Source organism: Mustela putorius, unplaced genomic scaffold (assembly GCF_011764305.1).
Source record: "Mustela putorius furo isolate JIRA1106 unplaced genomic scaffold, ASM1176430v1.1 tig00003834_pilon_pilon_pilon, whole genome shotgun sequence".
NCBI lineage: Eukaryota > Metazoa > Chordata > Mammalia > Carnivora > Mustelidae > Mustela > Mustela putorius.
Genome location: NW_025421987.1, coordinates 7,443,894 through 7,470,629, shown reverse-complemented (window position 1 = coordinate 7,470,629; position 26,736 = coordinate 7,443,894). Strand labels below are relative to the sequence as shown.

The following is a 26,736-nucleotide window of genomic DNA, read 5'->3' as shown; positions in this document are numbered from 1 at the left end:
AAAATATTTTACGCATATATAAATATTTATATATTCAGAGAAAAAAATACTGGAAGGACATACACCAAAAAATTTACAGTACGTGTATCTGGGTGATTGTGGATAAGTTTTAGTTTCTTCTTATCCTCACCGCCTTCGAGTTATATGATAATATTTTAATATTGAATACATTCCCAAGTTGTGGGAGCACTATTTAGTTAGGTACTTATCCTGTAAGAAACCTGTGGAACTATTTTAAGAACTGTTTAATTCATGAAAACAGAATTAATCCTTAGTTCCTTAAAATCTAGATAATATCCAGAAATGTATTTATCCAATATTTATTGAGCACCTACTACATACCCCTCTTCTTCATAGACCCTGGGGTGGACAAAAATCAAAGAGTCCCTGCTCTGATGACCTTAAGGGATGAGATAAATAGCAAACAGATGAAAAAATATTAATGATATTAAGAAATAATCAGTGGCAAGGAAAAAAAAGTACAACAAGGGAGGGGGTAGGAAATGCTACTCTGGGGAGAGATGGAAGTGCTGTTTAATTTAAGGAGGTTAGGGAAGACATTGTTGATAAGGTGTCGTTTGAGAAAAGTCCTAAAAGAAGTTAGGGAAGAAGACAAGACCATACCCATTGCAAATAGGAAGAACAGAAAGGGCAAAAACCACGAGGCAGGTGCATGCTTGGTGTCTTTGAAGACCCACAGGAGGTGAGTGAGGCTCGAGCAAAGTAGCTGGGAAGAAATGTGATAGATTGAGGTTAAGAAGGCCTGGGCATGAAAAAGATTTTAAAGGGCCTTATGGACTATGAGGGGGATATTGACTCTTGTTCTGTTTTAGAAGGGAAAACTTGGGAAGATTCTGAATAGGATTTGATGTGATTAGACTTAACTTTTATAAGGATCACTCTGCTGCTGTGTGGAAAATAATGTAAAGAGGAGCAAAAGTAGAAGTGTCACCAGTTGGAAGACTGAGATAGTCCAGGTGAAGGTCAGTAGGGCCTCAGCCAGGTTGTGGCAATGAAGGGGATAACAAGTGGTCAGATTCTGGCCCCCCCTTTTTTTTTTGTAATTTCACCAAGTTTTGTTAGAATTGGATTTAAAATATCCTAAGTGTCATCATGAGATGCCCAGCAAACCCTTTAATAAGCATTTAACCTTCATGTGTAGGAGTTAGTCATTAATTTCAAGGCTCCTCAAGAGTAAAAAAGAAATTCATAGAAATGTAAAGCACCAAGTTTACAGAATCCATATATTCCTTTTATTTAAAAAATAACATATGGCATGCAATCTGATGTTACGACCTACGTTTATTTATATTAGAAGATAATTCATTTAGCTGTATTTATATTAGAATTGTTAGTGGAAGATCACACAGGCATCTGGCAGTGAAGAGAGATACGGTACAGCTGCTCTGCTTTCCTACAGTTCTTAGAGATAGAAATCAGATATGTTTATTTGCTGCCATTGTTTCAGTATGAAAATTCAACTTGTCTAATTTCAATATTATCAGAATGATTTTTTAAACGTAATTTGTTCTTTATAAAAAACTGATACAAAATTTGTTGCAGAATGGGAATAAAATGTCTGTACAGTTTTTGAAGTACAATTCTCAAAAGCAGTAATATACTAACTAAAAGAAAGAGCAAGTCACACCTTGATGTATATTTATTTGTATTTGTATCCAACTCTAGAAAATACAGATTCTGGCTCTTTTAAAGGTAGAGTCAACATAGTCTTAATGGATTGACTGTAGGTTGAGAGAGGAGGAATCAAGAATGCCTTCAGAATTTTTTTGAAGTCACAAGGTAAATGAGGCACCATTTATTGAGATGTAGAAGCTCAGGAAGGAGTAGAGTAGGAAGTGGGCTGTCCTAGACTTGCTAAATCTGAAAACACATTAGCCATTTTGCAAGAAGGAATGAACTGACAGACTGCTGTCCTTTGGAAGGCCTGACTGCTGTCCTTTGGGTGGCTCCTCGAGGTGACTTTTGGCTGGCAACTAGAATCTTGCTTATGAGCAGAGGTCCTACTGCCAGAACTGTTTAGAGTAGCTCAATTTGTCCAAACTACTCAACAATCAATATAGTTCATTCTGAATACCCACTTTCCTTCTAGAAGTTTAGAATTTTGGCATATATTAGGGAGAGGGTGCCTTGGATGCTGAATCTCTAATGAGCTTATCTGGTAGACAATACTTCATCTGCTACCACAACTAGTTGCTGGGATAATTAAGTGTGTTTTGTGTGACCCTACTGAGAACGGACTTTGGGAATCTTGTGTCTGTTTTTTCCGGGACCCATGTACCTTTTCTCTTTGCTTTTGATTTTTTTAAAAATATCCTTTAATGTAATAATCATAGTCATTAGTATGACTAGATGCTGACTGTTGTAAGTCCTTCTAATGAGTCATTTAACTAGAGAGTGGCCTTGGGGATCCCTGACAGCCATCTAGCCACTCCAGAAAGATTGAGGAATTATCTACATAAGCTTGGAGTTAGGAAAAATATTGGCTGGAGTAACAAATTGGGGAATTGTTCCAAATTATACTGGGTAGGTCGAACCACTTTTGTTGATGAGACCCCCTTAGCACGGATAAGGAGAAGTAAAGACATCAGCTATTCCAGGGTGTGGAGTTAGTGAAGATGGGGCTATCCATCAAAGGACAGTGAGAAGGAGTGTTTAGTGCAAAGAGAGGAGAACCAAAGGAGTGTGGTGTCAGGGAATCAAAGGCAAGAAGGGGTTTCTTTCTTGTCAGAAAATTGCTCCTTTTAGTTTTCACCCCAACGTCTGTTTGGCCCCCTTGTCTATGGAGATATAAGCCAGATGTCTCCTGGATTAAAACCCCCACCAGAAAAAGTAACATACCTCTTCTTCCCCTGCCTCTGCCACTCACTTTTGTATATTACAGCGATTTTTAAGGAGTTGCCGTCATCTGTGGCCGGAAATCTGTCTCTCAGAAATGTACTGACCAGCATCTTCGTCTCCTGCCCTCTTCTGGTGATCTATTGCTGTAGTATTAAAATTGTCAAAATTTAGTGGCATAAAACAACGATCATTTTATTACGTTCACCAGTGTCTGTGAGGCAAACATGATAACCACCAAGCTACAGACATAAGACATGATTTTATGGATCTGAACTTCAGAGAAGGATGGCTTTTCTTTGATCCACCATGACGGGGGCCTTAGCTGGTTACTCAGCTTCTGATAGCTGTAGAAGCTCAAATAGAGATATATGTTGGGGGCCTTGGTTTTGGCTGTCAGCGGGGTTGTCTTGGTTCTTTATTATGTGTGCTGGTGCTGGAATGTCCAAGATGCCTTCTTAGCATGCATACTGATGCCTGGGCTAAGATGGCTAAAAGTGGCCAGATCTCCAACTCTGTCTTGTCTGTCTGTCTGTCTCTCTCTCTCTCTCTCCAAGCCTCTCCAAATGGTTAGTTTGAGCACAGACGTCTCAGAGCAGTTGAAATCCTTACATAGCAGCTGGATTTTTTACTGACTGAACATGCCAAGAGGCTCCGACTAGTCTTTTTATGACCTAGCCTTGGAAACCCCAGGATGTCACTGTGCCACATGAGCTGTGCCACAGGCCCTGCATCAGCCCAGATGGAAGGAGAGGAGACTTAGAATAGTTAGGTTTGACTTCTGAGTGGGAGGAGTAGCAAATCCTGGCCATTTTTAGTCATGTTCTGATTCCGAGTTTTCAGTGACTACTGCTCAAAAAACTCATTCTAGAATCTCCCTGTGGCGACTGTTATCTAAAATAGCATAGCTCATGGCAATTCTTGTCTCTGTTTTCTCCAAATATTTGCAGTCTACAGGATTCTAAATAATCACTAGATACTTGTCTATGGGGTAAAGAATGTTCTCCCTTATTTTGTGACACGATTTTATAACACACTAGCTTGACCATACTTGCAAAACAGTTATGTCAGTATTGCATTGAAATGAGTTGGTTGATGTTATCTTTCTCCCTGCATAGACTAAGAGCTCCTCCTGGTAAAGGATTCTGTGTTACTCAATTTCTGTGTCCTTACTGCCTAGCACAGAGCCTGGTACATAGAACTCACATACTTTTCCTGAATTGAATACTGAATAAATGGGCTTATTTGAAGTCACATATTTTCAAGAGATTCTCATTCTAGAGTAGCTAAATAGATTTAATATTTTCTCTTCTCAGCAGGGAGCCTGCTTCCCCTCTGCTCTCTCTGCCTGCCTCTCTGCCTACTTATGATCTCTGTCAAATAAATAAATAAAATCTTTAAAGATTTATTTTTATTTTTATTTATTTATTTGACAGAAATCACAAGTAGGCAGAGAGGTGGGGTTGGGGGTGAAGCAGGCTCCATGCTGAGCAGAGAGCCCGATGTGGGGCTCGATCCCAGGACCCTGGGATCATGACCTGAGTCGAAGGCAGAGGCTTTAACCCACTGAGCCACCCAGGTGCCCCATAAATCTTTAAAAAATATATAAAAATAATACCTTCATTTTACTATTAGAAGAAATGTTTCTTGTTGATGGTTATGCTTACTTTTTTCCCCCTTTCTGTGAATCTTATTGAAATATTAGTCAAACCAGTGAGTATTCATATCTGATGAATTTGGTTTTATGGTATTCACTGTGTCTTGATCATTGATTATTTTTAATACTTCCTGATTTATAAGTGTAGAACCACTATGGTACCTGTTGATAGTCATTTAGTTGTTTGATTTTAAGAGAAAGGAAAAAAGTCTAATTGGTAAATACACTCACAATAAGAAGAATAGTGCACCTCTTTCAAGAAGTTTAATGCATAGACCAAAAAGACATTTAGTAAGTTACTCTTGTTTTTTGTTTTTTTTAAAGGTTTTTATTTATTTATTTGACAGACAGAGATCACAAGTAGGCAGAGAGGTGGGCAAAGAGAGATTGGAGGAAGCAGGCTCCCTGGTGAGCAGAGAGCCCGATGTGGGGCTCGATCCCAGGATTCTGGGATCATGACCTTAGCCAAAGGCAGAGGCTTTAACCCACTGACCCACAGAGGTGCCCCAGTAAGTTACTCTTGTAAAAATAATTTGGTGTTCCAGTGGATGGCATCTGATAGAAATCCACTCAGAAATACAGAACTTCCTATTATTTCATCTAGGTGGGCTGTGGTATAATTTAATACACAGTGCTCTAAATAATTTTTAGTGACTAGAGGTTTTAATAGTAACTTTAGAAACACTAGTATATATTTGATTGCAAAGTACAATTCCAATAAAGTTAATCTTTTGCAGTTCTTGGTTTATAAAGCAATTCAGGAAGCACAGATTGCCTTTAATTTTTTTACCCATAAGTTGTCCAAACTGCAAAAGAAAACAGATTAAGGCTTAGACATTAATTTTTTAGTTTTTAAAAATATAAACTTTAAAAATGTAAACTCACACAAAGAATGAGTTTTTAAGTCAATGTTCTTAAAAAAATTGAGGGGTACTCTACCTAACCACATTTGGCTTCCTTCTGGTTATAATCTTAAGTTAATTCAAAATGGCTATTTACAATAACAAGTACATTTCTGCATTTCCAGAACTCAGAGTAATATATATATATATATGTATACATTTCTAAAACATTATTATACATTTTACTTAAAAAATAACAGAAACTACTTAAGTCAACCAAGAATTGGGGCTGCAAAAAAAAAAATGACATATTAATCTGTAGTATCTGAGAAAAATATATCCAAGTTGTTTGCATCATGACGTAGAGTATATGTAGGCTTTTAAAATCTGCATTATTAGTCACATGGATACAGTTTTAAATAGTTGAGAGCACCTATATAAAGTTATTAACTATGATATGAGGCGTTTGGAGTTGTAACCAGTGTTCACAGTTGAAGGATAATAAGCAACCAAGAAAGCTATGATTAGAACCATCCCCACTGTGCCCCACTGTGCCCCGGCACTGACTGTGATCTTCGTGACCTTGCTGTCACCAAACTTAAGAGGAAATGTGGGAAGATAGAGTCGAGAGAAACTGGATATGGACAAAAGTAAGAAGAGGTGAGATAAAATTCAGGCCTTTGAAAAAACTGTGTGCCATTCTGAGAGATTCACTACTTAACATTCTTTTTTTTTTTAAAGATTTTATTTATTTATTTGACAGAGAAAGATCACAAGTAGACAGAGAGGCAGGCAGAGAGAGAGAGAGAGGGAAGCAGGCTCCCTGCTGAGCAGAGAGCCCGATGCGGGACTCGATCCCAGGACCCTGAGATCATTACCTGAGTCGAAGGCAGCAGCTTAACCCACTGAGCCACCCAGGCGCCCCACTACTTAACATTCTAATTGTCATATGTTTCCCTGTATTTAACAAAATTCATGATAATGATAAAAAAAGAAGCTTTAACGGTCTTTGTGTCTCAATTTGTATGAAGAAGTTAGGCCAGAACAGTTCATTGGTGAGATTACCATAAGAAAAGTAGAGATTAACCTTGTACTCAAAAGCCTCTGAAAGAAACTGTTGATTCTGTTTACTTTATTATATAATACTTGGATTAAAAATAAAGAGGGGAGAAAAGAAGGCAACTTGGCAAGAAGAGAAAAAGAGCAGGTAAACATGTGAGTGTGTCTAACATTTGGACAACACTTAACTCCTATAAGCATTCAACTACCTCAGGTGTTTAACCTTTCTTCCCCTTTCTCAATTTCTGTATGACATCCAGGCAAATGATCGTTTTCTGTGAACATCACCCAGATTTTGGATGGAGTGGCTATGGTTATGCTTTGGCACTTTTTGTTGTAGTCTTTTTGCAAACCTTGATCCTTCAGCAATACCAGCGTTTTAACATGCTCACTTCAGCAAAAATTAAGACAGCTGTAATTGGACTCCTCTACAAAAAGGTAAAAATTAAGAAATTCTCCGTTTCCTTTTTTTAATTTTTTTTTTAAGATTTTATTTATTTTTTTGACCGAGAGAGATCACAAGTAGGCAGAAAGAGGAGGAAACAGGCTCCCTGCCGAGCAGAGAGCCCATTGTGGGGCTCTATCCCAGGACCCTGAGATCATGACCTGAGTTTAAAGCAGAGGCTTAACCCACTGAATCACCCAGGTGCCCTGAAATTCTCCATTTCTAAATGGTTTCTTTACTTGCATACTTTAAAATAGGAGAGTATTAAAATATTCCTAGAGTGCCTTTTGAGTGTATGTTAGTTTTGCCTTTTTTTTTTTTTTATTAACATATAATGTATTATTAGCCCCAGGAGTACAGGTCTGTGAATCGCTAGGTTTACACACTTCACAGCACTCACATTTGTTTTGCTTTAAAAGAGCTTTGACTCATGCATGTTGGTTGTATTAATTTCTCTGTAGTCCTTACTGCCTCTGCAACTTCCGGTGAGCCCGGTCACTGTTGCGTCACCAAACTCCTCCTCCCAAAATGAAGGTGATGAATGTTTTCATGGTTGTCTGTGTTTATGTATCAGTAAAGTTTCTTCTTTTCATGATCATTTTGATTCTTCATACTACTTTTTTCTTCCTCTGCTGGCTTGACTTGCTTTCTCGTGCAGCAAAGCCATCTTCCTCTAGACGATCATTATCTGCTTCTCTTTGATTCTAGGCTCTGCCTCTGTGCCCACCCACCTCCAGAACAACCTGGCTGATCTTTGAATCTGTGATCATGCTGAAGTTTAATTTGTTCTTTCTTGAAAATGCAATTTTAAGTACCACCTCTTTACCATTCAGAGCCTTTTACTTAGGCTTCATAGTTACAAACAATTAAAGAGTTTCTTCCTTCCCATAGTTATCACCTGAATTAGTCAATCAAGTGTATTTTGCCTTCTTACTCTGTACTCTTCTGTAAATTGTGGGCTCCTTAAGATTTGGAATAGAAACCTATTTACCTGTTGTACTTTTATTATCTGGGAGAGTGACTTTAATGTATTTTTATAAAAGTTGGATGACTGAGTAAATGAATAACTGAGCCACTGTCTTCAAGAAATTGGGGGGGAATCATTAGCATACATATTAATATGTGGAACTAAAAGCAGGTTTTATAAGAGGTCAGATAAGCAGGAAATCTACAAAGATTGTGTGCAGTTAAAGAAGATTTCACACAGAAAGGAAGCCTTCATATGGTCTTTGGGAAAGGTGTAGAATTTGTATTAGCGGATGGAAGTATTATAATTTGGGCTGAGCTGGGCATGAAGCTTATAGGCCATTTGGCCATATTGGGCCAAAATGGGGGTAAGGAATGGTCTTAGCCCAAATGCAAGTACATACTGTTAAGGTCATAATTCTAGAAGCTGTAAATTCTGAGAAAGAGTCTAGGAATTAGTTTAAATCTTAACACTTGTTTCTGATCTATAGTCCATATGGAACAGGATTTCATTCAGTGATTACCACATTGGAGTTTGGAAACAGGATTTGGATGGATATACAAATATAAAAGAGTGGACTGCAGTAGAAGTTAGAACAAGCTGTCAAATAAAAAAAGAAAATCAAGCATTGTAGGTGAGTCTATTTCAAGGGTAGAGAGACCCCGGAGATAATAACGGGAGAGGTAACCCTGACTACAGGGAGGAAACCACCAATTCCCTAGAGGTGGTTTAAGAACAGAGAGAACTCAAGATCAAAGGAGTACAGGAATCAAGCCAGCTCAGTAGGGCTTGGTGTATGCATTACGATTTAATGCCAAGTCCATCCAACAAGCAGCAGAAGGCATACCCTGTGTCGTTATAACCTGTACTGAGGCACTGAGATAGCACGTGCATGTGGCAGTGATGTAAGACTCGCCTTGTTTCTAAGTGTTATATCCTACACCCGCTTTCCAGAGAGTCATCTCTGTGGAACTAATTAGGGTAGTTAGGTTTCCATCCCTCTCTCCCCTTTTTTAAGGTTTTTTTTATTTATTTGTCTCAGAGAGAGAGAGAGAGAGCGAGCGCACAAGCAGGCAGAGTGGCAGGCAGAGGCTGAGTGAGAAGGAGGCTCCCGCCAAGGAGGTAGCCTGATGTGGGACTCGATCCCAGGGCATTGGGATCATGACCAGACCCGAAGGCAGCCGCTTAACCAGCTGAGCCACCCAGGCGTCTCAGATTTCCATTCTCCTTACGGGTTGTAGAATTCTGACTTTCATCGTATTTAGATACCTTCAATATCCAAAATGGCTCTCATAGTGGCACCAGAGGACCCATATTAATCTGACATTGGCTCTACTTCATTAGGGACTTGCTGTAAGAGTGGGGTAAACATGGTCTCAGATCCTTTTCTTGGTAAGGAAGGGAAATGATAGGACTTTCTTGTTCTCTGTCCATCCACATGACTGCTGATGGTTTGAAATAAAGTTCAAGGAATATCATTTTTAAGGTTTGTGGGAAAAACATGGGCCCCATTCCACTTGATCACTTTAAGAGTTAATGAGTCTCAAAGTTCAGATTTTGTTACCCCTTAGCTCACAGGTTCAGGCCCCATGACAACTCTTGAGGACTAAGAAACAGGATATGCTTCAAAAGCAGCATCAGTTAGTCCTGGGTTTAATATGGGCAGTCTGGGGGCATTCTGCCACCAAACACTGTCCAGTATAATCTTTGTGATTTTAAAAATGGGCCAAGGTGATCAGAAGGTAAAAAACTTGTAGTTAAAAAATAAATGTCGTGAGGATGTATCATGCAGCATGGCAATTATAGTTAATTATATCGTATTGTGATGGGCACTTGGGTGGCCCGGTCAGTTAAGCCACTGCCTTCAGCTCAGGCCATGATCAGGGGGTCCTGGGATCAAGCCCCACATCAGACTCCCTGCTCAGCAGGGAGTCTACTTCTCCCTTTCTCTCTCCCTCTGCCTCTCCCCGTGCTTGTGCTTGCTCTCTCTCAAATAAATAAATAAAATCCTTAAAAAAAAAAATACTGTATTGTGTATTTGAAAGCTGCTAAGAGAGTAGATCTTAAAAGTTCTAATCACAAAAAATAAAATTTTTGTAACTATATGTGATGATGAATGTAACTAGACTTGTGATCATTTTGTGGTGTATCAAATACCAAATAATTTTGTTACACATGTGAAACTAATATATGTCAATTAAATATATCACAATTTTTTAAAAAGGTGGGGGAGGGAAAATGGAGAGATTTGGAACATGGGGTGCTGACAGAATAACTTTGAGTTAGAGACCAAAGTATTGTTTTATGTTGAAGGAGGTATCTGAAGAAAAAATGAAATAAAGTAAAAGAACCAAAATACAGTAAAAACTTACTGACTTCTAAAACTTTTTTTTAACTAAACAAAAGTAATACATCCATACTACCCAGTTTGGCAGCCACTAGCTACATATTGTTGAGCCCTTGAACTGTGGCTCATAAGGAAGTGAATTTTTAATTTTAATTACATTTAATAACAACACATAGCTAGTGGGCACCATTATTGGACAATAGTGCAGTGCCTACACTGTCTATATGTAAAGATTTGTTCTGAACCTTAATTGTGATAATTATAAAATGCAAGAAAATTAATAAAATTTAATACAATTAAAAAAATAAAAAATAAATAAAAATTAAAGTTAAAAATTAAAACACTTAAATGTAGTCAGTAAGAGGAGAAGCAGAATCCAAATCCTGCAGTTAGAGTCAAAAAGAGAATCCTGGCATACATTTTGCATACAGAAGAACTGAGCCTGGGTGGCTCATTTGGTTAAGCATCTGCCTTCGGCTCAGATCGTGATCCCAGGGTCCTGGAATCGAGCCCCGCATTGGGCTCCCTGCTCAGAGGAAAAGTTGCGTCTTCCTCTCCCCCTGCCACTCCCCCTGCTTGTGTTCTCTGTCTGTCTTTGTCAAATAAATAAATTAAAAAAAAAAAACTGAAGAAGAATGAGTTCCTATAAATGTTATGAGGGTCCACCTTTAGGTATACCATATCTCTTTAGAAGTGTAGTAACTGTTGGTTTAGAATCACTGGGTGAGGAATTTTTAGGACCCTTCCAGCTCTAAATTATGTGACTTCAATGACTTATAGCTAGGATAGTCAGGAAAGTGTCATGGTTAATATTGCATAATATTGCATGGTTTAAGTCAGAAGGGTGAGTTGCATGAGGCAAAGACTCTACTGTTGGGAATATGTTGTGGAAGGGAGTACACAGATGAATACATGGCTTGCTCAGAAAATGATGAGTAGATTAATTTAGCTAGAGATCATATTTTTATGATTAGGATGGTGGGGAGGGGTAGGATGGTAAAACAGAAGGGACTGCGGCTCTTTTTTCAGAAACTTGAAAGATACGTTGTAAAAACGGACTTTAATTCTAGAGGAAATTGGGACTCATTTGAGTCATAGGGCAGATGGATGAACCGGAGAAACTAATGAAAATAGAGAGGATTGGAAATAAGGGGTACCTTAGAACTATTTCAGTAGTTCCGGAAAAAAAGATATGAACCAGGCCCATGGCAATGAGTCTAGAAAGGAGCAAATTTACAAGAGGGAGAATGGGAAATTGCAAACAGACTTCATCATCAGATGATAAAGTGAGATGTTAGTGAATTGAGGGCAGGGATAATCACAGTATGTCCAGTCAAGAGAGGTTTTTGAGGCTGGAGCCTTATCTGGTTCATCCAGGTCTTGTTAGAGTATAATTCAAATGAAATCAATGAAATTTCAGGAAGTGAGAAATTACATCGTTGTGCTGTGTGTGTGTGTGTGTGTGTGTGTAGACAAGTTAAAGAAAATATTGTAGAAAAGAAATCTCAAAATTGGATGGAATTTAAAAATAACAGAATTTTGTGTAAGTGATTATGATTAAAATGTAATTGTAAATGAAAATTGGTTAATTATCATTTTGATTGAAGAGTATTTATAAACTCCCAACTTTTTATATGGTTTTAGATTTTACCATTGGTTTTCTCTTTACCTCACTCTGGCTTTCTGTCTTTTATCTTTTTAAATACTTTTTACCAGACAATTCTAGAACATGTTGCATCATCCAGTATAATTGTGCTGTCATATTACAATATTTTTCCAAATTGTTTCATATAACAAAGAGGCAGTTTAGATTGTATAATTTAGCAATAAGCAGTAACAAAATTCCCCTTCATGGCTTGTGAATTTTACAGAAACATAAAAGTTTGTTTGGCAGTCAAAAATACTGAAAGAGAAATCAGTGCTCTTGATGTTAAAAATGCCATGCAGAACAAAATCCAGTTATATAGTGCTCTTTAGTCTTTTCCTTAATATTTTGAAAACAATTTTTAAGGCAAATTTTCTCTTGTATATTGCAGAAAATATGCGTAATATATAAAATAGGAAAGAGAAAATGGCAACCATTCATAATTCTAGATTGCAAAGATAAGCATTGGTCTATTTTTCTCCTAACATTTGTTTTACCTGCATACATATATATTTGTAATACACTGTTTTATAATCTATCATTTACTTCATTTTAAAATTTTTTATTATGTTAGTCACCATACAGAACATCATTAGTTTTTGATGTAGTGTTCCAAGATTCATTGTTTACGTATAATACCTAGTGCTTCATAATATATCATGATAAAACATATTGAGAAAATACATTGTTATATGATTTATTTATGATTCTTTTTTTGTATTTAATCAATTTGAGGGGGTGCCTGGGTGGCTCAGTCCTGTAAGGGCTTGCCTTTGCTTAGGTCCTGATCCTGCTCCCTGCTCAGCGGGGGGTCTGCTTCTTCCTCTGCCCCACCCCCTGTTTAGGTTCTTCAGGAGTGTATGCTGATATGCTTTCTCTCTTTCTCTCTCAAATAAATAAATGAAATCTTAAAAAAATAATCTGTTTGATTTTGTTTTTAAGTACATTTATTCTTATATCTAAGCATAAATTTAAATAAATGCATAGTAGAAACTTTCGTATATATTTTAAACTTTTTTCCTACTATTTTCAGTTTTTCTGCTCTTTTGCTTTCCACCTTGCTATCCCCATTTTCACTCATAATACATATGGTTCACTCAGTACATAACAAAGTGCCTGCCAACCTCTACCTCTTACCCCACCATTTTAGGATAACGTGTCTTGTTTTGATTTTTCTGTGTTTGGGTGCTCGTAAGTATTTCTTTTTCAGGATAATTTGAACATTATAAAATTTACAGATTTCACCAGGGTAAGAGGAGGTATACTGTTTTTTAATTAGACTACTATTTTCTGACTGCTTTTGGTTTAAAATCTTTCCTTCATTTAGAGAGATTTCTACTTTTTATTAAAAAAAGATTTAATTTATTTATTTAAGAGAGAGAGAGATCACAAGTAGCCAGAGAGAGAGGAGGAAGCAAACTCCCTGCTGAGATGCTGGGCTCGATCCCTGGACCCTGAGATCATGACCTGAGCCCAGGGCAGCCCAAGGCAGTAACCCACTGAGCCACCCAGACGTCTGAGATTTCTATTTTTTTTAAATTATTTCCTCTTATTCTTTGCATGTAAATTATGTTATGTGTTGTGTTTTATGTGTGTATTTTATGTGTTTTCTGTATATGTAATATACATATGTAATAAACAATAATACATATATAATAAACACATATTAACATATGTATCTGTTGCACTCTCTTTTAAGCACTGTTAGATGCATAGAAATAGATACAATCAGTTGTAGATACAGAAGTTGCTGTAGATATAATGATTGTGTGTGTGTTCTTAGTTTAAGGAAACTTAAACTCAACAATAAGTGACTTACTCATAGTCAAAGAGATGTGAAACAGAGTAACTGGCCCTGGAACCTAGGCATTCTCTAGAAGTTGTGTTATTCATTACTCTGAATTTATAAAGAAATATAAATATATTAATATTTGTATTAATATAATATGTTTATGTACCGTATACATAAATGTGTATATATTTGTATCTTGTGTGTGTGTGATTTTGAAATTTCTCTATGCCTGAAGTGTTTTTAAAAAATCATTTCATTTTTAAAAACATGTTTTCTCTAATTTCTGGGGAAAGTTTTTTGACATATCTACTCATAGTTTAAGAATTCCATTTGTTGTAATACCCATTTGGGTTTTTGTTGCCTCCGTTACATTTTTTTAAATTTGACATTTATGCTTTCAATTTGAAGTAATTTTTCTGTTCTTACTCATTTTTGATGGATATCATGTTCTTCCATTATAAAGATTACAAAGAGATAGCCATATATTTATGTTTCTTGTGATATGTTTTTTTCAATAGTAGGTCATTCATTTGATTCCTTGTCTAATTTAACTACTTTGAACTCTTCAGTCTGCTAGTATTTTTATAAATACTAAATACTATTTATCTTTTCCTTCTAGAAGGATGAGAGAAGTATATTTATTTATAACTTTAAGTTGCTGGTGGATTTTATGAGAGAATAGTGAACATCTTTGGAGAAATGTTGGAGACTTAATGAAATGAGAGTTCCCGTGCTTGGATTTTCGTTGTTTCACTTGGCTGCATTAGGTGGTCAGTAACGAATCAGGAGTAAAGAGCTACCTTTGGAGGAGACATGGCTAAAGCTTGACTGTCATAGGGACTAGTATTTTTCCTTTTTCCTCACTTGTGTCTGTAGTGGTCATTCTCTTGTATCATCAGCACAACTGTCCGCTCTTACTAATCAGTAACAGAAATGTTTCCAATTCACTGTGTAGAAATGTAAATGAGGATTGGACACTAAAGTAGCCCGTAGAGCTTGGGGGATCCTTGCACATTGTGAACGTCTCAGGACTGAGCAGTCCCTCCAGTGGGCCCTGTGGCCTCCCCCTTTTGCATGAAGCCCTCCTGCTTTGAGTTCGGGAATGTCAGAAGAGGTCCCCTGAAGGCCCTGACTACTTATTTTCCACATGGGCCTTTTTTGGGGAGGCTTTGTCTTATTCATTTATTGAAAATACAGACTTTGAGTGCCTCCTGTATCTCATTTACTCTGGTTAGTTCCACCTCTCTGTTCTGTCTCTTTAAATCAGTGTAGTGGAAATTCCTTAAAATTCTTGGCATATGAATGGACTTTTTTGCCTGGCTTCCAGTACACATACCAATTCTCAACCACTTTGACAGTTCACTTATGCATTTCACTGGGAATTTTAAATGGGTGGAGAATTTAATAAATGAATTTCTAAGATCAACCTTAGTAAGAGTTACCAATAATTAAGCTTGGGAATATTGAATTCAATATACAAATATTAAAATAATGTGCACAGAAAGTGAGAATTGGGCTCTGGAAGAAAAGATGTATTTCCATCTGCTCCAAGAAGCCTTTCCAGTATTTTTCTCTCTCCAAATTCCCATGGCCCTTCTTAACTATTTTTATGCTTACGACCATCCTGTGTAGGAGGTATATGTGGGTGGTGGGGACTGGACTCCACAACCAAATTATAATCTTCTTGAGAACTAGGACAGTGTCATCTTTAAACTTTCTAGTTTCAAGCATCTACTTTTCATCAGCATTCATTTGGTAATTATTGAATCATTTATGTACTTTGTACTGATAAAATTTAGATGGTTTAGCATTATAGGGGTGGCAGCAAATGGAGGGGATCCTCAGTGCCAGAAATCTAGAATAGATTTGTTTTGTTTTAGTGAGTCCTGTGTTTAATATGGGGCTTGAATTCATGAGCTGGAGATCAGGAGTCGCTTTGCTTTTCTGACTAAGCTGGCTAGGCACCCCTAGGCTAGATTGCAATTTTGTAATTGACAAGTTGTGGAGGGGTTTTGGTGAATAAATATATTTGCTTGGGAATCCAAATGTTACTCTCTACAAATATGCAGTGAAGTTTAGAACTATGTGTTTTGATCAGTAATTGTATCTTCTTCATCTAAAAACATTTTTAAATGTTTCAGTGTTTCATAATCCTAACACATAAATAATCTTGTAGATTTTCCTAAATGTATTGAAAATTGACACTAAAAGTTACCATCATTTGGCGATAAAGATGTCTCATCATCTACAGAACTCTTTAAATATTTTGCCTCTCTTTTCTCAGGCCCTCCTTCTATCTAATGTTTCTCGAAAGAAGTTTTCAACTGGGGAAATTACTAACTTGATGTCAGCAGATGCCCAGCAGCTCATGGATTTGACAGCAAACCTCAGTCTCCTCTGGTCAGCCCCTTTTCAGATCCTGATGGCCATATCACTTCTTTGGCAAGAGCTGGGTCCAGCTGTGTTAGCAGGGGTGGCAGTCCTTGTGTTTGTGATACCAGTAAATGCTTTAGTTGCAACTAGAGTGAAAAAGCTGAAGGTAAGAAAAAGATGGCCTCCTTTGACATATGTCAAACAGAAGCTGAATTTTCTGACTAGAGTTGACAGTAACCATAGTTAATTCTGTACATGGGGAAATAATCCAGATTTATCATTCATTCATTCATTCATTCAGCCAGTATTGATTGGATATCTGTTTTGTGCAAAGTCCAGCAATGAGGAGAGCTGATCAGTTCCTGCTTTCATTAGAGGAGACAGGCATGAAGAAATAAATAAAGAAGATAATGCCTGCTGTTAATTTGTATACAAAGAAATAGAACTTAGACTAGGGCGATAGAGTAACAAAGAGCGCCATTTCACATACAGGGGCAGTGAAGTCCTCAGGAAGGAAGTGATATATCAGCAGGATAAGGGAGGAATCCATGTGGGTATCTGAGAAAAAGACTTACTAAGCAGAAGAAACATTGTGTACACAGCCTGGCAGTGAGCGAATGCTCATTGTGTCTAAAGAATGGGCTACACTGATCCAGGAGTGACCTCGTACAGCAAGGAGATAGTAAGCGCTTAACTGAATTCATTTGAATATTCTTCCTTTACATTCAGTCGTTCATCTTACATTTTTTGACACCTGCCTTGTGCCAGACAGTGTGCACAGTGCTATTCTGTAGGAGTGGAGAAACAGGACACAGTTGTATGGAGAGCCACACACGCCATTAGGAGAGAGACAAATGGTTTCATGTGTTAAAGTAATGACACAGGTGCAGCTGTATTGCTTATGGCACTTATTATTTTAAGTGGATCAAAGATGAATAATATCTATATATGGACCTGGAAATATGTCAATCAGATATTAGGGGAAAAAAGAAAGAAACACATGTATGTATGTATTTGTGTATATTATGCACATAGGTATATAACTATCCTTAACCCAGTTTTTAAAATGTGAATATGCCAATGCATGTGGGTATGATAGAGATGCATAAATGAAGTTATACAGATATGAATGAATTTGTATATGCATAGAAAGAATCTAGAGATACAGCAGTCTTTGAAGAAAAGCTACCTATAGGGGTGCTTGGGTGGCTCAGTTGGTTAGGTTGCCAGCTCTTGATCTCAGGGTCATTGATTCAGCATGGAACCTACATTTAAATAAATAAATGTTACCTAGAAAGTAGAATTAGATGGAAGGAGGGGAGATTTTTCACTTATTACCTTAATACATTGAGGTGATGAGGATTTACACCTTCTTTTATATTTTTCTGAATTTTTAAAATTCAGATTAATTACCAAATAATTATCAAAAAGATGACTAGTCTTTAAAGATGAGAATCAGAAAATACCATGTAACTATGAAGTAATTATGAACCATTGACACACTAGTGTTTAGAATAACAAGCTTGTTTATAATTTTAATAAATACTTTTAAGCTAGCTTTTTTAAAAATTTTATATTTTAAATCATTTAAATTCAGATATTTAGGACTAGAAATAGATTTGGGGGACTTAATGTAGAGGCCTAAAACTTTCAAAGAGTGCAATATTATGTACAAATATGCTAAGCAGAAAATAGTCTTTAATCGTGCAAACAGTATTACGGATGTTAACGTGTAAATGTGTACTTTGTTAGATATACAAATATTGTACTTATGATTATTTATATCATAATTGTGACAGTATTATTAGAAGAAACCTTTAAGAAGCAATATCCAAGCAATAATAAGGATAAAATAATATAAATGTTAAATATTTGAATAAATATACAGTGATTACATAGGCTTTGCCAAAAAAGAGCAAATATTAAAAAAATACACATTTTTTTAAAAGACATTTTTTTATTTAATTGTGAGAGAGAGAGAGAGGGCACAGGCAGAGGGAGAAGCAGGCTCCCTGCTGAGCAAGGAGCCCAATGCGGGACTTGATTCCAGGATCCTGGGATCATGACCTGAGCCAAAGGCAGATGTCTAACTGACTGAGCCACCCAGGAGTCTTAAAATACACATTTTAATCACAAGTATTAATACTCAAGATAGTGTATTACAATATACAGACCTTTATTTTTATTCCTGTGATACTTTTGTTATGATATATATGTATTATATATGTAAATAATTGATAGAGTTTGGGGAATTTGATCCCATTTTAATAGAAGATGGATATTATTTTATTATTCAATTTTAAACAAATTACATCTAAATACTATATTTTGTGCTATTTTGTGAAATGTACACCTTGCTTATATCTACTGCTGACTACTTTTAGGTTTTAAAATATCTATTTATAAGTAGTTTTTAACATTATCAGTAGAATAATATATAAATATTTTAAGATGACTTTCAACTAAATATTATATAGAATGGAAAAAATAGACTGTGTTTTTTAAATAGCTGTGGCCATGTAAGTTAAATTATTAGCAACCTTCTCAAATATGCTATCATTTTATTCCCTTAAATAGAAAAGCCAAACGAAGAACAAAGATAAACAGATAAAACTACTCAATGAAATCTTACACGGAATTAAGGTAATATACAAGGAATATGACTTTAATTTCACTATTTAGAATATAGCAATGTTAGTCAATAAATGAATTTTTTATCATTCTTAATATCAAAGTAATTATATAATTGTATAAAAAATTATTGGCAGAGTATTTCAGATTTCAGATGCATAGGAATTCTTACTGCTAAAATAGTATTTAAATAAGACCAAATAAAATGCAGGTTTTTTCTTTTTGTTTCTCACCCAAAAAGTGAACACAAATACCCCAAGAGACACAAAAAATGGCTTGTTTGAAGGGATTGGGTAGAAGAGATGGAATGAAGCAGGCGAGTGGCAATAATGTCATCCTCAGTGTGAAGGCAGGTTTATATGCAGGAAATGATGACATGTCATTCAGGTTCTTTTATGTGGAATAGAAATGATCAAACAAATGTTATTCTGCAAAAGGTACATTATAAGGAAGTTACTTGTTCCATAAGGAAGTTACGCCCCATGCCATTAATATTTTCTCAATGATAAAACAGTGAAACCAAACTCATGAACTTTCAGATGGATAGATAGACAATTTCAGATCCTGTTGCATCTGGATTATGCCTTAACAGTTTTCCTAAAGGGCAAAATTTACAAAGCCCACATAGAATTTCCTTCTGGAACTGATAGTTTCATAGGAAATTTTCCTCTGTCTGGTGCATCTACCACTGTAAACATAGGATATGCCCATGATATGTATACATTGATTCACTTTAGGAATCAATAAAAATTATGCTGTATTGTGCCGTGTAGAACTTTTACAACATTGAAAATCACTAAAGTGAAAGATATTGTTAGATAAAGGATACCCTGAAAAGAGACAAATAAAAGAAATAAATTCATTTATATATCTGAAATTAAGAATAGCCTTAAGTAACTGAAATTTAACTCAGATTAAATTATTGAATAACTGAGATTATGTGATTAAGGTCAGACATTCCCAAAGTAATGTGATCCAAATGAATCTTGGACCTCTCAGTGGATTAACTGATAACCCCTGTATTCATAAAAAGTACAGCAGTGTATGTGTATAGGTTTTAAATACTGATATTCTTAAAAGGAAATTTATATTATTAGTAAGACTAGGACAGTGTAGATAAAATAAAGAACATCTCCTGAAGATTTGAGCAAAGTCTAAAATTTGGAATTGCAATCCCAGTAGTGACTAACGAGAATACTTGTAGAGGACCAAGTATAGGCAAGTTGAAAGTATAGCATAGTTTAAAGGTGTGGGCGGTCAGTATCCCTGGGGTAAGGATAACAGATGCCATGGCCTCTCTCTGATAATGATGGTAGCTACCATTTAGTGAACATTTTCTATGGATCCTACACTCTACTTATATCTGTTTCCTCATATAATTCTTATAAACCCCAAGAAAATAATTTCTCATTCTCATTTTTCATACAAGGAAACCAAGTCTCTGTGCAATTAAGTGCCATGTCTAAGTTCACAGTGCCAGTGAGAGATTTTTAGGGTTCTCCAGAGGAACGGAAAATAAATTATTTATATTCCAATTTACAATCTCAAAACACCAGTCATCTTTCTGAAAAATGGCTTCAAGTCCCATGCCATCAGTTTCCAAGAAACTGGGAGTCCAGGGAGAAGAGCGTAGCTATTAAGAAATGAGGAGCGGATTGAAGTGAGAGTTGGACCAGCAGGAAAAGTACCAAGATTAAGCTAAACAGAATGTGCTGTGGAGCTTATGCCAAGAGCTGGGATGTTGCCAAAGTCTGACTCAAGAATAAGCTATTGGTGGGTAAGAAGGACCTAAGGCTAGAGAGAGATGGTGATTTTCTTCTTCCAGCCACTACCTCCCAAAAAAATCACAATTCAAGAAAATATTTTGACTCAGCTAAAAATAGGGGCATTTTACTTTATGAGTTTACCAGCTTTTTTTTTTTAACTTTAACAATTGCGTATGTGGAGGGGGTAGGCTGTGTATATTTGCATGTATGCATATTTTTATTTCTTCTATGATATTGATTATCAAATAGTCATTGTCTGATTCCTTTACAGATTCTCAAGCTTTATGCATGGGAATCTTCCTATCAAAAGAAGATTATTAAAATTCGAGAACAGGAATTGGAAGTACAAAAATCAGCTGGGTATCTTGCTGTGTTTTCTATGCTGACATTAACTTGCATTCCATTCTTGGTGAGTGTATATAATATTTCCCATTTTGATTTTCAAATTCGATTTGTAGATTCACCTCCAAGTTACCTGGAATTAAGGCGTCCAAAGTGAAATGTTCTATATTTGAAATAAAATTTTCAAGAAATGCAGTCATTGATTTATGTAGATTAGGGAATGGAAGTTTTAAAGAAGGGGAAAATATGTGCTTTCTCATTGGTCTGTATTTTTTTCAAATAATAAAATTTTACTTCTTTGTAAATGTCTCACAGCTCAAACATATGCTATTCTATTCTTTTTTTTTTTTTTAAGATTTTGTTTATTTATTTGACAGAGAGAGAGATCACAAGGAGGCAGAGAGGCAGGCAGAGAGAGAGGAGGAAGCAGGCTCCCAACTGAGCAGAGAGCCCGATGCAGGGCTCAATCCCAGGACCCTGAGATCATGACCCAAGCTGAAGGCAGAGGCTTCACCCACTGAGCCACCTGGGCGCCCCTATGCTATTGTATTCTTAAACCATATAACCTGCATTCCAGAGTTTTGTTTCAGCTCTAGAATATTTTGATTTGTGCGATTAATCCCTTTTAAGCAAAACCCAACACACACTATATGGAGTTGGGAAGAGAATAAACATTTATTGAATGTTACTCCTGCATGTCAGATAAGCTATAGAGATTGCCTTATTTCATTCTTGCAATAATAAGGCCTCACTTTTCTCATTTCAGAAAAGGAACTGGAAGTCCATGCTAGTTTGGGATACATCCTCAAAGTTATAGAATTAGTATTTGAAGGCAAATTGATACGAATGGAGGCCATTCTCTATCATACCATGTACACATTAGGAGTCCCATGATACATAAACTAGAGTATAAATTGCTTTGAGGTATAAAGCAATGAGTAAAAGCCAAAGGGTAATGAAACCACATAGACCTGAAGCATCAGATTTAATTAAAGTTACCATTCCTGACGGTCAGAGAGTCAGGAGAAATTCTATATGTCTCTTTCATTGGTAAGTTAAAATATTGTCATTTTTTATTTAAAAATATATGTTGGTATTATGAAAATAAAAGCAATATTTACATTTGGAATTCTTTGGTAAAAATGTCCAAGAAGATTTTGCTTAAGATAAGTCTTAGGTACGTGATTGTCAGTAACTTCTCATGCATATATGCACTTTTCTGCCTTTTCTAAATGAAACTTAACAAGAGTAAATATAAATGGTATGGACCATAATTTACTCATACTTTCTTCAGTTAATTTTATGACTCACAGAAAGTATAGCCACTACATATGAATCAGAATATACACATACCACTGGAAAGTAAATTTACGTAATACTCCATCTTGAAAAAAAGGTCAATTCGTATACATTTTATCTTATTTTAAAATTTATTTCTCAGAGAGAGAGAGAGAGAGAGAGCAAGCAAGGTATGTGAAAGGCAGAGGGAGAAGCAGACCCTTCATTGAGCAAGGAGCCTGAGACAGGACTTGATCCCAGAACCCTAGAATCATGACCTGAGCTGAAGGCAGATGTCTAACCAACTGAGCCACCCAGACTTCCAGTAGTATACAACTTAAATGGGACGGGTGACTCTAGTTAAGAACGTAGTGTCTTACAGAAAGGAGCTGGACTGCATGGTCCCAAGGATGCCATGGTCTAAGATATATAATTATATGATCTGTGTATCTTAGTGTGCTGAACGTTTATTCTATATTCTTCAGCAATCACACTGGATGACACTGAATTTTTTTTAAACAACAATAAAACAGGTTTTAAATTTTTTCCCCTATTTTTGGAACCTTAACTCATCCTGTTCTTAGCATTGAGTAACTGAAGGAAGGAACATGTCTCTATTTTTCAGGTGTCCCTGGCAACATTTGGCATCTATTTCTTATTGGATGAAGGAAATATTTTAACAGCCACCAAAGTGTTTACATCTATGTCTTTGTTTAATATTTTGAGGCTTCCTTTGTTTGATTTACCAATGGTGATCTCAGCTGTAGTCCAGGTACATCCAAAATATGTTTAAACTAAGAATCATTCATCCACTGGAGTCTATGGTTTTACACATTTTCTCTCCTTCTTTTTTTCATTATTTATTTTGCTTTTTGTGGTAGTTTCACGCTGTTTTCAAAATTAATCTCCCTGCATTAAGGAGTAATAGAAAACTTTAAAGAATGGAAGGAGACATGTCTTCTTTGCCTATGCTTTTTTCCTATCAAAATGACTTTTAAGTATTTCAATATAGGATATCGTTTTCTTTGCGAAGTGTTCATTTCTGTTATTTAGCTTTTTAAAACTGGTGTCAGATGCTGTGCCAGCAGAAGGCTCATTGTCTGTTTTCAGTTGAAAAATTTTTAGTGAGGTGCTTTGCATAGAACTGGATATGAATGTTTTCCCAAGGTTCAGCAGCATTTCCTCTGCACTGAATGAATAAAGCAGGGAGACCCGTGCGTGGCTAATACAAGTCTGCCAACCAGCCTTGTATGAGGTATTTGGTTCAGCCTACCTTCACTGTAATCTCCAGTCTCTGGAGATGCTTTGAATACTATAATGAGGAGAAAGCTGCTAAAACCACAGGGAATATGAAGAAGTGAGTTCCTTGAATCCTCTGTCCTGCTATTTCCTGTTAAAATTTTTTGAATGTCTGGTTTGGATTGCCTGGTGTCCGCCACTGATCCTTTTTCTCAAGTCTGAGTTCATAAACAAAGTGAAGCTTGGCTTATTAGAACCAGCTCTTTGATTAAGGACTTTACCTTTAAAACTTTTATGTTATTTGAATAAATAGTAACTTATAGTTACTTCATGGTAACTATAATAGTAATAATGATATTAAATTGTATTAATTATATTGAAATTATAGTAGTAATAATAGTATATTATTTGAATAAAGAATTAATTAGGTAGGGAATACCAAATAATCCACCTTTGTTACAGGATACTTTTTTTGTTGTTGTCCTTTTACTAGTAATGACCAACAGAGGGCATAGAAGTACTGTTGATGTGATGCTTGTAACAACACTTAATTCATAGCATTCTTCTTGTAAGAAAGATGCCATTCTTAGAATAAGTTTTGTTTTGCTTTTGAAATTAGAATCTAGCTAGGGGTCTGGTATCTCAAAGTGTTCTCCAACTCCTAATGGTACACTTCTGCCTTCACTAAATAAATACAGAGAGCAAATATCAAAAGAAAGAAAGAGAAGGAAAGGAAAGAAACAGAATGAGTCCTGCATACTAATATGGTGCACTTGGTAAACAAACCATGGCCCAGTTACATCTTATTCACTAACAATAGATGTCTTCTAGCATTGAGTGAATAAAAATGCACTAGAGATTTCTTGTAAGTCAGTTTCAGGAAAACAAAATTGATCTTATTTATCCTAATTGTAGCTAAGCACTTTTGTAGCTTTTTTACTGAAACTCGGTGTTATTATTGCCAAAGCTATTGTTTAATATTCAGAAGCTGAATTCATTCAACAATTCTGATGTTGTTTTTAAAAACTAATCTTTCTATAATTATTAATTAGTTATTATGTCTTTACTAGAGTGTTAAGGAGGAATTTTTGTTTCTTTTTTCTCATACCTTCCTGCATAAATGACATCTGTTTTGATCTTTGATTCTTGAAACCGTTCTTTTCTTTCAGGAATGAAATTATTTATAAACATTAGAACAATTCAAGCTATGCTTGCTGAATATTTATATCACTGTCTTCAATTTGCATCGCAGATTTTTAATCATGCTGCAAGTCTTTCTAATTGAAGTTCTACTTGACCCCCAAATAAATTCCATCTGTGTTTATTCTGATAGACAAGAGTATCATTGGATCGTTTGGAAGACTTTCTCAACACTGAAGAGCTTCATCCTCAAAATATTGAAACAAACTATATAGGAGGTCAGCATTTCCTCTGCATTCAATATTTATTTGACTTCCAGGTTGAAAATCATTGACTCTACAATGCACCATTGTATTTATTGTTCTTCTCAGATCATGCCATTGGTTTTACAAATGCTTCCTTCTCCTGGGATAAAACAGGGGTTCCAGTACTAAAAAAGTAAGTCATAGTTTGGGAAAAATTAAAAACAAAATTTTTTTAGCATTTAATTCTATAGTGTTCCATATTTTTATTTCTTACCATTTTTAAAGGAGAAGATGACGATATTAAATTGAAATTTACAAGGTTGTTATTTTTTTTTTAAACCTCTCAAGATACCTTCTATTTTTATGGATTTTTTTTCTTTAACTCTCTTGTTTTCTATTCATTTTCTATTCATTTCCTCTGTTTCCACTGCAGCATTTGTTGTTTGTATTTTGGAAGGTTGGGTATTGCTAGAATAATGTAGTATCATTTGAATAGCGGCCATCTCAAGGATGATCCTCAGTGCTCTGACTTATCTGGGAAAAACCATTAAAAATGTAACAAGAACTTCCTGCATCATCTCTGTCCTTTTCTTGTCATGCAGCTTGAACATAAAGATTCCAGAAGGAGCTTTAGTGGCTGTTGTAGGGCCAGTGGGATCTGGAAAATCATCTGTGCTTTCTGCCATTCTGGGGGAAATGGAGAAACTTACAGGAGTTGTTCAAAGAAAGGTAAAGCCAACAATGCTTTCATTCCACATCTCCTAGTGTACTAGACTATGGCCAGCACATGGTTAGCGTCAATAAGAATTTATCAAATCAAATTGAAGATGCAAGTATTTAATGGGCATTTCTAGTTTGTAGCAAACATTTCAATTTCCACAAAAAATTGATTAGCTGTGGATGGATTAGTAACAGCATTCTGTCCTCCAAATACTTTAGTGAATCATGTTTGAATGCTTATGGTAATTGTTTGATGATATTAACTGAATTGCAGCCAATTATAGAGAAACTAATATGATTTATATTTTAATTTGATTTGGTTTCTAATTATCATTCATTGCAAAGTTGCCTGAGTAATTACAGCCACATTTCTAAGAAGACTTATAGTTGCTCAGGGGTAGGATCTTTGACCCAGAAAAAATATCAGAAAACCAGTAATATTATTTTTAAATACTTCTAAATTTCAGCCCTTGGACTATAGAGGACTACTCCAAGCCTTTTGTTCTGTTCTTAAAAGTGAATAGAAATAAGAATTCTACAAGTTCTTAATCAGCTGTTGTTTTTTTGAAACACTAGACTAATGAGTTTTTCCTTAGATTTAACTAGCTCTTAGGTAAACTACTAACCTAATCCCACCTCCTTTCTGACAAGATGGTGGAATTCTATGGATGTTAGGCCAGTTTCTTCACAGTTTTTCTCTTTAGGAAGAATCAACTCCAACTTGATCATTTTTTCTTCATAATATGTATTTCCTCTTATCCTTATCTCTTTCCTGATTCCAATCCTCTGATGATCAGTCCTTTTTTCTTTTCTCTTTTAGCATTACTGTTACTTATTTTAGAATCAACTATGGTATCTGGGACTTTTTCTAATAAGATTATAGGTAATGAATAACAGGACTTTTTCACCTTACGTGTACTGTCTTTGTACCATTCTATTCTTCATAATGATTGTAGTCAATCATTTGTCTATAGTTGAAGATGACTGTAACTTCTCTTAGACCAGTGAGTATCCTTTAAAAATATGATTGTCCTATTGACGTTATTTTCGTTTATTGAGTGCCTTCAGCTATTTTTACCGAGCAATTATTGCACACATACTAGGTGGCTGACCTTAGTACCAGGGAAACAGGCATGAATATGATATACCCCATCTTTTTACAGTTTATAATCTAGTGAGGGGAATACTAAAATCAATTATGATAAATGTTTAAATCAGATGTAAAAAAATGAATCAAAGTATTAAAAAAAGCAACAAACTGAAGAGTTAGAAAAATTATTAGAGAGATGGTAGCCTTTCACTTGATCTTGAAAAATAATTAGGAATTGATCAAGATAAAAACAATATCAATTCTGGATTTCATCTAATGCATTAATGTCCAAAAACCTAGCC

The 26,736-nt window shown here is 35.8% G+C and overlaps 1 protein-coding gene across 8 annotated transcripts in view; it reads left to right on the top strand.

Annotated features, from left to right (window-relative positions):
* The window catches only part of LOC101671308 (ATP-binding cassette sub-family C member 2-like), a 90,174-nt gene that overhangs the window by 14,882 nt on the left and 48,556 nt on the right, over window positions 1–26,736 (top strand). For 5 of the 8 annotated variants that reach the window (XM_045088206.1, XM_045088204.1, XM_045088202.1 and 2 more), the window contains 8 exons: window positions 6,675–6,852; window positions 15,895–16,149; window positions 18,561–18,626; window positions 20,652–20,789; window positions 22,626–22,772; window positions 24,573–24,657; window positions 24,751–24,817; window positions 25,227–25,353. In XM_045088206.1, the coding sequence (XP_044944141.1) occupies window positions 6,675–6,852; window positions 15,895–16,149; window positions 18,561–18,626; window positions 20,652–20,789; window positions 22,626–22,772; window positions 24,573–24,657; window positions 24,751–24,817; window positions 25,227–25,353 (1,063 nt within the window). Of the gene's footprint in view, window positions 1–6,674; window positions 6,853–8,376; window positions 8,461–15,894; window positions 16,150–18,560; window positions 18,627–20,651; window positions 20,790–22,625; window positions 22,773–24,572; window positions 24,658–24,750; window positions 24,818–25,226; window positions 25,354–26,736 lie in introns of those variants that run through there. The other 3 variants (XM_045088208.1, XM_045088205.1, XM_013044738.2) reach the window with 3 other exon arrangements.